Here is a 13,725-nt window from a genome sequence, read left to right as displayed (position 1 = left end):
TGTTTCACTGGTATGAAACAATCCATTCCTTGTGAAAGAAGTTCTACCCGAGAAGTAGCATGGCAGTTTGGGATTAATTTGGAGAGTGCAAGACTTCGGGCTTAAAATTGGACCTGTCTCGTGGTACCCAACACAATTTCCCAATAAAGTGCTTATGAAAAGTGATAAAACTTCACAAAAACAGAGGAAAATAGAACTGAGGTCTCCCTTGGGCAAGAATCTGGAAGAATTTTCCCGTACCTTTAGGGATAAGAGAGTGTTAAACCCACTGATTTGAGGCCTACCTGAAATGAGGTAGGAAAACACTTCATTATTTCCTATGACCATCTTACTAATGATTCAAAAAAGCAAACTTGATACCAGTTAGGAAGTTGGGTGTATGTCCTTACCGCAGTCTCTGCTTTTGGTAGTGCCATCCTCCTCCACCTCCTATCAAGATGCATCCTTCCACATCCATTCAGAGATTAAAGCTAGAAATACCTGAGCAGGAAGTTGGTGGGCGGGCGTTGGTGAGGCTGCTTTATCTGGGGAGCATATTATATAAGCACCCTCAGCAGGATGGATGTTGGAGCATCCTGCTTCCTTTAGTTCACACATTTGTCTGCCCTGGTGGACAGCCCAGGCCCAGCCCACTGCAGCTATTGCCGGATCCCAAAGCCACAAGCAGAGGCAGCAGCCCACCGTCCAGCGGATGACCTAAGACGGGAGTCAGCTGAACAATTAAGTCGAAAGCAAGTGAAGCCAGTGATGGTCCACACATCCTGCTTTACTGCAGATTCTTCCTGTGGTTTCACAGAACGAAAAAAAGTACTAATAACAAGTTAACATTTTACCTGGGGAAGAACCCTGCAGAACAGAACAGAGTTATTCTGAGAACTCAAAATGACACACCTTAGAAATTATGAGAAAAAATGAAAAATTGAGAAGATTATCATTCTCTGGAGAGTAAAAGATCGACTGAAAGCAGGGCAAGAAAGCCAGGGTAGAGAGAAGGCTAAGATTAAAAGCAAAAGTATTGGCAAGGACCTGGGTGAGGTAAGGAACTCTGAGAGCAACTAAAAGTGCAGTAGCATCATTAAACTTGTACCTGAGACAGTTCAGAGCGGGAGGGAGACGGTGAACATTCTTTTCAGTGTCGTGAAGACTAACTTGAGGAGCTCTCCCCAAAGGAGAAGCAAAAGACAAGAGTTAGGATACTGATGAGCTAGGGGGACAGATGCACTTGCAGAGGACAGAGAGGGAACTTAAGCACTATTAGTTTTCCTTCCAAATAAAAGAGAATTAGAAGAGGAGAAATTACCAGAAACATAATGGAAGAAAAATCTTCTCAGCCAAAAATAGGTCTGGCTATGTATATTGGAAGAACTTACCGTGTTCCATGTAAGATGGGTGGAAAAGAGGTCACAACCAGACAAATCTGGGTAACTTTTTGAAATTTTAAGTACATCCCACTTCCCCATCTCTTAGGTACAATGAGAACAGATTATTCTTTAACAATAATTCCTTAATGAGTATCCATACCCTCACTGCCTAGAAGCAGAATCTCATTTGAATTTTCTAGGATATTCTCTCATGTCTCTGGGGGAGTCCCTGTCCCAGTCTTGGTCCTTGCTGGCCCTTCTACTATTGTTCGTGTCACAGACCCCCAGCACCATAGAGAACAGCCCTGGCCAGCTACGGCTGTGTTCATGCTGTGGCTTCCGGATGCTGGTGTTCCTTGGGCAACTGTAGCCATTGTCCTGTTTCTCTCAAGTATATCATTCTCCCTGATGCTGCCCTAGCCCCAGTGTGCATCTAGCTGCTACCTTTTTTATTGAAGGCTTAACAATAGAGGAATAATATTTGGATTCAGAGAAAATCACTGGTGGCTACCAAACATGTTGTCTTTCAGAGCCTAAAACCCAGTCCCTAGTCCCTCATTAGTGGTCCCCTTAAAGGACCACATTCCTTTTTAAGCTCATGGTCTGACACCCAGTGGTCAAGCTCCGTTTTCCTCCACTTTCCAAGAGTTACTCCAAGCATGGTTTGGTCTCTTTGGAGGCCAAAAGCGCAAATCCTAAAGGCCCCAGGCAAGGAAGGAGTCCTTCTTCCTTCCATGCTAACAGCTTTCCCTCAAGCCTTCCTTTCATATCCCCAAGTCTGCCTCTTTCTTGTAGTGATGGGCCAGTGGCATATTTTGTTTTACCAGGCCTACCCCTAGCCACCCTCAAAGATATGGCCTTCCCTGTGTCTTTAAAAGGACAAACTTATCAGAGCACAATAAGGCAACCATGAACAGACCGTTTCAGGTTTAACATTTCTCCAAGTCTGGGTGACTCAGTCTTGACACATGAGCTACATCAACCATATTCATTAGGTTTGCCACTTCACCTATACAGATCCTTTTCTGTGAGATCTTTCCAAGAAGAAAGCTGCTCCCAAATGGAGACTAGGGGAGTGAGAGCTCAGTCCTAGGGGTGACCAAGGTGGAAGGGATGACTCCTCTCCACATCTCACTCCAGACGTCACTGCCCTTGTTCCGTGTAAATGGCCACTGGCTTTCCATCCCAGTGTGTGCTACATGTTCTCAGGCAAGGTATCCTCACATGTGAGGAAAAAGGTTTAAAAAAATCCTATAGGCATCCAGGCAGGAGATTTTCTCTTTTACAGAGTAAAAGTGGTCAATCTCTACCCAGGTTTCTTTGAAACACCTGAGTTCCAGAATGGAAAAATCTAGATCAGGAGTTGATCTAATAATCTTAGAGTCATGAAGATGTCTTTTATGTAAGATGCCAGCACAAAGATAGTCTCCTGACAGCCGTAAAAAGATTATACTTCTACATCCCTCTTAAAAAATACACAAATATGCATACACATATCAACTATGCAAAGAAACATAACTTAGAGTGGTTGCTTTTCAGTGCTCACACTATCAGTGGTTTGTAGTCTGCTGCTTTATGTTTCTTTGTATTTCCCAGAATTTCCTTAGTGGAATTCATTGCTGTTTTACATACCCCTAAAAAGTAAAAGAAGCACTGGGAAAATTCAAACTAAGGAGCATGTGTAAGAGATAATAATGAAACATTACAAAACATTTGCAAAGGACAAAATACACTAGGCACTGTGTTCCTAGCTTACCTACTGAACCTCATTGTAGAAATTACAGGGAAGAGGGGAGCCGGGGTGGCTCAGCCCGTTAAGCATCCGGCTTCGGCTCAGGTCATGATCTCGCAGTTCGTGAGTTTGAGCCCCACGTCAGGCTCTTTGATGACAGCTCAGAGTCTGGAGCCTGCTTCAGATTCTGTGTCTCCCTCTTTCTGTGCCCCTTCTCTGCTCACACTCTGTTTCTCTCTCTCAAAAATACATAAACATTAAACAATAAAAATTATAGGGAAGAAAGAGTATGCTTTTTAATAAAGTGTCAGCTCTTTTACCCAGTGTAGTAAATAAATACTAAATTTGCCAGTATTTCACATGAAAGTGAAAGACTTCGAGTGCCCAGTGCATACAGTTAATCCTGAAAATAATATTTTTAATATTTTCAAAAGCTGAGGACAATCAGAAAATTTCCTGCTTGGGTACCACTTTTTTTTTTCCCTCTTCTTAGCATTTTCACTGAAGATTTCTTCTTGGTTTGTTAATAGGTCGAGCAGTACCATAATGTCATCTTCCACGGCCCCGAAGGAAGTTTGCAAGACTACATAGCACATCAGCTTGCACTCTGCATGAAGGTAAGTACCCATTACACCTATCCCCCCCCCACCCTTTTCCTTGAAAGCAGGAACTAATTGCTCGTTTCTTATCACAGCACAGACAAATGGCTGCAGGATTCACCTGTGAAATAGTGAGAGCCGAAGTGGATGCTGGTTTCTCCAAGGAACAGCTAATAGACCTGTTCATCAATAGTGGTAAGACCCTTCCAGCAGACTGAGTTGTGGTAACCGAAGGGCATGATCTTCAGTGATGCTGTTAAAAGGAAATAAGCTTTCTTTCTTGGGGGTAAATTTAAGTTGACTTCTCGATTATCCAACAGCTATGGGATGAAAAGGAACACTTGCAAAAGAATTTATTTTTGTGCATCTGGCATTGCATTGATTGCTTATCCCACATTTTCTCCCCCGCCCCCCCATCTTTTGTTTGTAAATCATTATCCGTTGTGAGCATTCTATGTAACTGGCACCAGAGGTATACTAAGGGAGGAGGTGTTGGGAGCCGTCCATCCTAGCAGGACTAAGTATTGTGCCACTGATGCTGTTTAGAATTGTATGGTGATGATAAAAAGTAGATAGATTTTTAGTATTATTCATAAGTTCTCTACAACCAAAGCACCCGTATTGAAGCACCTGAGGTAAACTGCTTTCTCCACCTAACCCTCGGCATGTCATTGACTGGCATTTTGCTAAACATATTACACACGGTAACTACTTCATTTAGTCTCTACAACAGCCCTGTGCCAGTAAGTAACTTATCTGTTTCAAACATGAAGAAACTGGCACGGAAGAGGTTTGGTATCTTGCCACAAGTACAGAGTGGCAGAACCAGGATTAAACACGTTTATTAATATAACTTTTTCATGAACTTTCTGTCTCAGCCTCCAGAGTTTAACACACAAAGCTTGATCACAGGTGGTGTTAGCATACCCTGCAGAGCACAGCATGGCTAGCAACCCCGACATGGAACTGAAATGGACCAGACTCCAGTCTTCAAAGGCTCAAAGCCACAGAGACCCCTGAGGACAGGGTGCAGGGACTTGGTGGGGGTGGGGTGGGGGAGAGGGGAGACAGTTGCAAGATCAGTGGTGGATGAGTTGAAATGCAAATTCAAATCTTTTAAGTGTGTCTGTCTCACCTTTGGAGCCATGATCAAGGACTAGGTCAACCTTAGGAAGAAGGAAATAACAGCAGCTTTTAAGTCAAGAAATAAAGTTAAGAGGCAGGTTTGAGGAAGAACTGAGATCCCACAGACCTAGAAGCACATTTTAAGGACAGGAAAATCCCACTAGAATCTGAATGTTACTATAGCTCATGAGGTCAGTCTTTGATCAGAAACTAGTGAAAATTGGCTGCAGAAAGCTGTTTTCTCTGCTGCTGTTACTAATAATCACTAGCTTTTATTAAGCTCTGACTCTGGTCGGCCCTATTCTAAATACCCTGATTTAAAAACATGAAAACATTTGAAACAGGAGGTTTGAGTACCTTGCCCGAACAAGCCACAGCTAGGACACAGCCAAGCAGGACTGAAACCGTTACTGAGCCTGCCCTTAATCACTGCCAGCCACTGCTCCTTACAAACTCTTCTGTGCCAAAATTTCTATTTCCCCCACTTAGTCCTATAACAAAAGCCCACTACATTTTTTCCCATTTTCAGTCTTGTTTCATCTCAAAGTAAGAAGCTAAAATATTTTGTTCTCACTCTGTCAGGGCAGATAGCAAGTACAGACTGAATTCTCTCTGCTCTAAGCTTAGAGAGCTTAAAAAAAAAAAAAAGTGGAGAACAGTGAATCGGGTCATAAAGGATGGCAGAGGTGACGAGCACACCATTTCTAAACCTATGTGCGTGGGGCAGCATCTTAGGACCTCCTCTTCCTAATTCCCGGTCTCTCGGCCCCTCCCACTTGAAATCCGGTCTTGGCTTGACAACCTGAATGTCCACAGGCGCCAAGAGGCCACGTTCAAGGGTGAAGCACTCTGGCGGGGGCTGCGGGGGGCGGGGAGGCATGTCTCCATCTACAGGAGGGCAGCGGCTCTGCCCTGCAGCAGCTAGTTGCTTTCTGCAGTGCAGATGCAGCGTCGTGTGGTCTTGTGACTCTTAAGAGATCCATTTTTAGTGAAAATGTAGGATTTTCTTCTTTCAATGTTGTCAGTTATTTCAATTTTCAAAGCAGCATGAGGACCGTGTGGAACTCCCAGGTCCTCTCATTCATAGACTCCTCATCCTTCTCCCAGGTCACGTCCTGCCAGGGGGGTCCTGGCATAACTTTTCATCCATCCCTTTGGCACCATCCTACCGTTTGCCCCCTTTTCCTGTATTTCCTCTACTTTCCTGTAAGTGGCTGCTCTGTCTACAGCTTCTCCTCCTCGAACTTCCTTCACAGGCAGTCATACCTTTGGTTAAGCTGTCTTTGATCCCTGTCCCGCACATCCCTCCAGCGCCCACTGAACTAAGGTAATGGCATTCAAGGCCTTCCATTCGTAGACATTGATTCACCTGACTGGCTTATCTGACCCTTCTTTTTTGTTTTTTAAATTGAGATATAATTGAGATATATAGCATTGTGTAGGTTTAAGGTGTTGACTTGATACACTTAGATGTTGGGAAATAATTACTGTAACGTTAGCTCTACCTCTGTTACCTCACATAATTACAATTTTTTTGTGTGTGGTAAGAGGACTTTCTTAGTAACTTTCAAGTATGTGATACAATATTGTTAATTATAGTCACCATGCAGTACATTAGATCTCCAGAAGTACTCATTTTCTAACTGAAATTTTATATCCTTTGATCTCTAGTTCCCTCACCCTCACCCCACGCCCTTGCCAACCACCATTTTACTCTGCATAAGTTTGGCTTTTTTAGATTCCCCATGTAAGTGATATCATACACTACTTGTCTTTCTCTAACTCTGTTAGCATAATACCCTCAAGGTCCACCATGTTGTTCAAAACGGCAAGATTTTCTTTCTCATTGAGTAATATTCCACCGTATGGATATACCACATTTTCTTTATCTGTTCATCTCTTGGCACTTAGGTTCTTTTCATATCTTGGCTATTGTGAATAATGATGCAATGAACATGAGGGTGCAGATAACTCTCCGAGATCCTGATTTCATTTCCTCTGGGTATATATACCCAGAAGTGGGATTGCTGGATAGCGTGGTATTTTGCATTTTTTGAGGCACCTCCATGGTGTTTAACATAATGGCTGCACCAGTTTATATCCCCACTACCAGTGCTCCAGAGGTTCCCTTTCCTCCACATTCTTGCCAAAACTTGTTATCTACTGTCTTTCTGATGACATCCATTTTGACTGGTGTGAGGTGATGTCTCATCGTGGTTTGGTTTTGCATTTCCCTGATCATTAGTGATCTAATACATCTTTTCATGGACTTGTGGGCCATTTGTATGTCTCTTTTAGAATATCTGACCCTTTTAAAATAACGTCAGTGCTCCAAGAATATGCTGTTTCTTTTTTTACAAAGTGTCCTTTGCTTTTCTACTCTCCGTGTCTTAGTTCATGATGCAGCTTTCATCTGAATGATAAACACACAACCCCCTGCCCCCGCCCAAAACGCACACTGTGACTACCACATTGCAGGTGCTATGCACACTATTATTGTGCAGTACTGATTAAAACAGACATGACTTTTGCCCTTCCAGAAACCATAGAAAAAGCCCCTATTAAAATGCTCTAAGGACACTTCAAATGAAAGCTTCTCTGATCCCTCCAGATACTTCTCCCTCTAATGAACATCATTATATTTGGTTTATACCTGTGTCCCACCTAACTGTAGGTCAAGGCATTGAGGGGTATTATTTGAACTCTTGTCGTGGTCCATTCACGCATATTGTGAAGGCTAGTACTATACCCAGTTCTTCTATTTCACCTTGTACACTGATGGCTAACGAATACTTGCTGATGAGTGGGTGAATCTGATAGAGGAAATAGCATGGGCAAAGACCAAGGGAATGCTAGTCATATGTCATCTTCAGGTACCAGCAAGTGCAAGCTGCTTACAGTAGATTTAGAAAGAGTTAGGTGAAAGAGTGCAGAAGTTGATAATGGAGCAGGTGATGATAGGGCATAAAGATAGAGTGAACTGGAGTTTCAAAATGAAGTTTTTGGACAGCTGACTGAGGCAAAAAAAATCCCCATTTTAGCTATCCGTTTGTGTAGGAAATGGTGTATCATCTTTAAATAGGACAGGAGTTTATTCTTTATGTGGCTTAGCAATTTGTAATTATCAACTATCTTTTTTTTTTCTCTTTTTTAATAACAGACACAAATATAGGTTCATCTGCTAAGACCTTGAATGCAGTTGTCCAGGTTAAGCACCGGAGCATTATCATACATGCCTCCGTGCCCAGTCAGCTGAATCTGGTTCTGTGTCTCATCTCCACTTCCCGCTCTCTTCCCTCCACCTGTCATTTCTTGTTCAAGGGACTGTGGGGGCCCATCATTAACCCTTCTTATTTCTGCTGGTCACTCCCTCACAAGCCTCTGCAGCTCCCAGAGGGTTCACTCCACCGGCCAAGCTACTCTTGTCATCGCCCTGCTGTTATTAGACTCCATCGACTGCAGGATAAACACTGCCCTTCTCTGAATGTGTGTCAAAAACACTGGGGTGTGGCCTCTGATCTTCCTTGCTGCTGTCCACCTTTATCTCCTAAGAACTTGGTCCACTGTGCCCATCATTTTCTCCCCAGGAACCACTGCTGTTGACTGGTGACCAATGGAGAGGTCACAGAGAAAGTGCACTTTAAGTAGAGTGGATGGGGAAACGTTTGGGGCTTTTGAGTGGGGCAAGGGAATCTAACAGGAGCCAAAGGGAAGGAGCCGTCGGCTGGGTGTGGTGTCACCTCTTTTGTAGTGCAGAAAGCACGTACGGAATGTCCTTTTGGTCAAGAGGTGATGGGAAAAGGCAGAGAGTAGAGAAGGCAGAGGTCTGGATGAGGGAAGAAGGGGTTCCTAGGCTGTTCAGCTGCAGCTTTTAGAATACTGAGGGGATAGGAATTATCTGTCAGTTATTCTTTCTTTTTCACCAAGAAATTAAACTGATCAAATTATGACTGCAAGTAAGGGCTATACTGATTTGCAAAGAATATGTTTATTCCTGTCGTTTAACCTTATCTTCTCTACAGGAAGAGATTTAAACTACTTGGATGAGGCTGGGCCAGCACGTTGAACTTTAATCTTCCATTATACACAGCACATATATTACCTCATTTGCTCCTCTACAACCGCAGGAGCAAGCCAGCAAAGAGAGTCACAGAGAATGAATAAAAGAAATGTGAGCAAAAGATACAAGAAGGAAGAGTAGCAAACGTATGTTAAATAATTATCTTTAAGAAGCTAAAACTTATATGGAGATAAAATGGTTCCCATGAACAGAATAAGGTAGAACAGAAGAACACATTTTAAAAAAAGACCTCACACAGTTGCCACCAATGGTTATATTGTGTTTATTTTAAAATAACCTCTTCCTTTTCATATTGCCTTTCATGGGAGACAGTCATGGCACATAGCTTTTATTTGGTAAAAAGGGTGTGAATGTGTATTAGAATTGGGTCATTTTGCCACAGTGTAAGGTATGTAGTTAGATCAGTAAGACAGATACAACTTCCTGTCACATAAGATTTTAAAAAGTAAGAAAAAAAATGTTTTCAACGCTAGACTGGTGTTTTAAAGTAACACTTAGAATTCTTGAGAGAACTTTCCTTTTCAGAAGTAATGAAGATAGAATTACCGTAGTCCTAGTGGGAGAATATGGCCATTGGAGTCCACATAACTGAGTTTACGTCCTTGGACGCTGTGTTACTTGAGGCTCTTTGAAGGTTTGCCCCTTGCTTCTCATCTGGACTCAGAGCATCACCCCTGCAGAGCCTTCTCTTAAGTGGACTGTGAAAGATGGGCTGTTCTCCATCCCGAGGGGGAGATGATGGACTTGTGGTCACTTGAGATGCACTTTAGAGCTTGGATTTAACTATAAATGTGATAGGTTAATTGTTTTTAAGCCAACAAGTATTGCTCTAGAACTAACTCTCCAGAACTTTTAATGCAAGGGCATGCAAACCTGGACTTAGCCCTGAGCCCTGTGGCCATGGGGGGTGTCTGATTGAGATGCCAACCTGCAGGAGAGGATTAGGGCTGACACAGCCTGTAAAGTTGGAAGGAAAAAAGGACAAAAGGAATAGATTCATTTCAGAAATAGAACTTTGAAGTAGCATAAGACAAGGGAATCTGAATGGCTGGCTTTCCGGCAACAGGTTAAAAGAAATCTCCAGCTATAATATGGGGTGGGTGGCTTCCTTTCATCTCTGTAGACCCTGATCAGAGGCTGGTTAATCCTTCAAACTGGAAACTTCCTGCCCCTGGGGTTGGTTAATACATTAGGCCCGAAACTCTGTCAAATGACCTGAAATAGACACGTACTATTCCGCAAATAAAATTTACCTTTGGACCAACTTATTTAAGGATGTTGAACTTAAGTAGTTAGAGAAGTAGGTGTTACTGAAAAAATGAGGTAATGAGACTGGCAGTGTTGAAGACAGAGCTTTCCACCAAAGAAACCCAGTCTATTTGACCCTTGGTCAGTACCTCACGGGACACCAGGATAAACAAAGATGAGGTGCAACCCAGCTGAACTGCTGTGAACAGCAGCCTACCCCCTTTTTGTCTAGGGCACAAGCTGTCCATTTAATGTGCGATTAATTGACGAGCAATACAGCCCTCGCTTGTGGACCCAAGAGAATGTTAAGCCTCTCTCCAAAGACCTCCAGCACTCCCATAAACTCATTCGCTTTTTTCTCCAGCCTGAATTCTCCCTGGTTGCTCTCATGCTTGTGTCCCACCACCTGCTAGACATCTCTGAAAGGATGCCTAACTCATCAGATACGTCAGACCTGAAACATCACCCCCACCCACACCCCAAGTACGCTCTTGACTCATGTGCTGTCTGCCTCCATGATCTGTGCAACCTCTTCTCTGCTGGGACTTCAGCAGGGTCCTGCCCTTCTCTCAAGACAGTCAGCCCCTGGGTCTTACTGACTCCATCTCAAACACCGTTTTGTTCAGTGCCTCGGCCCTGAACAAATGCTCAGTCCAATGCCCTGGTTGAGGCTCCCATTACTTCATCGATCAGAACCTGTGTGTTTTTCTGTTTCTTTCCTCTCCAGGTGTTCTTTGCACTGGAGTGAGATTTCAAAGCACAAATCAAGTCCTGTTTATCCCCCTCCTTAGACACTTCCATGGCTTCCCAGAGCTGGTGGCTTCTCCCTCCCAACACGACATTCTAGGTCTTCCACTTGTCATTTGTGGCCGGGTTCTGAGGCTTCATATCATCAAGTCTCACCCCAGGCCGCACACAAAATACTGATGGCCCAGCCCAGACCATGTGAGTCAGAACATCTGCGGATGGGTTCCAGGGGATGTTTCCCGGCAGCCCAGTCGGCCACACTGCTGCTGTCCACAGCTGTGGCTACTTGATCCCATTCCATAGATGTGACTCCACCCCCAATCCCAGCCCATCATGGTAGGAGGTACGTATCAGCCTCGAGTTCACCATGATGCCCTCTTGCAGCTGTTCTCACCTCGACTTGATGCCTTAGTCCCTTCTAGGACTGAGCCCTGTCCTGCCTCCTTCTGTGCCAGTGTCATTTCTTACAACTAGTAAGCTTACCCGTCTCCTAAGCTATTAAGATGCTATTCCTTGTAATGGTTGCATTTTAAAGTGCCACATCCCCCGGTTAGAATCAGTCACCTCTGGTATGCCATAGCACTTAGCAAGAGAGATACAGCAGTGGGGGCAGTGGGGGCAGTGGATGAGCATCTGTTAAAATGCAGGTACATGTTGCTACGGATAGATTTTGACTGGATGCCAGCTTCAGAGCCACTGGAGGTAGCTGTACATTCAGTATAGATCAAGGAAAAGCTGGAGGTCTTCAGTCCTTGGTGGAAAGGAGGTAAACCTACTATTCAACTTGGTCTGTTCTTTATCACTAGGTAGAAGAGGTTTATTTATCACTGTTGTTTTAATGAACTATAGATAGATCACACTTGCACAGTGAATGTATTTCTAAAGGACATTTGAATGCTGGGAAGCACAGATTTTTAGCACTTTTTTACTAAATAGCTGTGTTGAAGGGGATCAGACACACACACACACATCAGACACTAGTGTTAACAGCCCCCACAAAGCAACTAAATTGAGAGGTGGCTGTTACTGTTTCTAGTTTTCTAGTTTTAAAGCTTCATAGCATGCAGAAGAGCTATTTCAGTCTCAGAAGAGATTCATTTACAATGTTCTAGGAGTTCTCTTGAAAGTGAAAATGCATTGTGTCTGTAGTAACGAGGGGGAATCGAGTATAACCCATTATGAGTATTTGTGAAAAGTGGGATACTTGGTAAAATTACTCTCAAGTATTTTAAAGTGATCTCTTTTTCTCAAGGTTAATTTGGCTAAGACTGAGGCATCTTAGAATCTTAAAAATTAAAAAGTGATCTTAATTTCAGTTAATTCACTGGTGTATCAGAAGTAGTGTATACATTGTAAATACAGTATTAACATTTGAGTGCTTAGGTTCTAGGCATATGTCAAGTACATTCTGTCTACAGACGTACTCGTTTCCTACATATAATCGTAATCTTCCATTTACTTTCCAGCTTTCATTTTGGGTCAGTATACAGTTTAGTCCCCCCATCTTAGTAGGAGGTCCACTGAGATTAGATTCAGGAGCCCTAGTCCTTCTTTACAACTGTTGGCTGAAACCCCAGTCAAACCACTTGAACCTCTCTGAGGTCTGTTAAATGAGAGAGAATTCATCTGCTTACCTTTGAGGTCCTGTCTCCATAATTTGATGAATATTCCTCATATGTGTAATTTAAAAGGTCATTTAAGGGCTTCTGACTTTCTGTATTATGAAATATACATCCATAAAATACATACTTATGTATTTATATTTATAGATAAGTGAATATTTTTTGAAGTTTATTTATTTTGAGAGAGGCAGAGACAGCACAAGTAGGGAAGGGGCAGAGAGAGAGAAGGAGAGAGAGAATCCCAAGCAGAATCCGTGTCGTCAGTGCAAAGCCTGATGCAGGGCTTGAACCCACGAGCCGTGAGATCATGACCTGCGCTGAAACCAAGAGTCAGAAACTTAACTGACTGAGCCACCCAGCACCCCTAATGAATAATTTTAAATAAAATAACCGTTTAGCCACTGACCAGGCCAAGAAATAGATTATTCCCAGCTTCCAGAAAGTGACTGTGTGCCCCATTCCTGTTCACAAGTTTTTCCTTCTATAGGTAACCACTAGTCCATCTTTTCAGACTTTATTTTTTTAAGTTTATTTATTTATTTTGAGAGAGAGAGAGAGAGAGAAAGTGAGCATGAACAGGGGAGGGACAGAAAGAGAGAGAGGGAGACAGAGGGAATCACAAGTAGGCTGCATGCTCAGTGCTGAGCCTAATGTGGGGCTTAGTCTCAGGGCAGTGAGATCATGACCTGAGCCGAAACCAAGAGTTGGATGTTTAACAGACTGAGCCCCCCAGACGCCCCCCAGACTTTCATTTTTAAAAATTTTGTCTTAGGGGCGCCTGGGTGGCGCAGTCGGTTAAGCGTCCGACTTCAGCCAGGTCATGATCTCGCGGTCCGTGAGTTCGAGCCCCGCGTCGGGCTCTGGGCTGATGGCTCAGAGCCTGGAGCCTGTTTTCGATACTGTGTCTCCCTCTCTCTCTGCCCCTCCCCCGTTCATGCTCTGTCTCTCTCTGTCCCAAAAATAAATAAACGTTGAAAAAAAAAATTTTTTTTTAAATTTTGTCTTAAAATTTATTTTTGAGTGAGTGAGTGAGAGAGGCAGAGCCCGAGTGGGGGAGGGGCAGAGAGAGAGAGAGAGAGAGAGGGAGACACAGAATCCCAAGCAGGATCGAGTCTCTGAGTGTCAGCCCAGAGCCCGATGCGGAGCTCAAACTCAAGAACTGTGAGATGATGATCTGAGTTGAAGCCAGATGCTTAACCTACTGAGCCAC

At 43.4% G+C, this 13,725-nt stretch overlaps 1 protein-coding gene across 8 annotated transcripts in view; it reads left to right on the top strand.

Moving 5' to 3' along the window:
• CTTNBP2 (cortactin binding protein 2) overlaps positions 1-13,725 on the top strand; it is a 171,934-nt gene that overhangs the window by 140,132 nt on the left and 18,077 nt on the right. For all 8 annotated transcript variants that reach the window (XM_047849888.1, XM_047849889.1, XM_047849891.1 and 5 more), the window contains 2 exons: positions 3,624-3,710; positions 3,788-3,887. In XM_047849888.1, the coding sequence (XP_047705844.1) occupies positions 3,624-3,710; positions 3,788-3,887 (187 nt within the window). The remainder of the gene's footprint in view (positions 1-3,623; positions 3,711-3,787; positions 3,888-13,725) is intronic.

The sequence above is a fragment of the Prionailurus viverrinus genome, chromosome A2, assembly GCF_022837055.1.
Source record: "Prionailurus viverrinus isolate Anna chromosome A2, UM_Priviv_1.0, whole genome shotgun sequence".
NCBI classification, from domain to species: Eukaryota; Metazoa; Chordata; class Mammalia; order Carnivora; family Felidae; genus Prionailurus; species Prionailurus viverrinus.
This window is presented reverse-complemented; position numbering and strand designations above follow the sequence as displayed.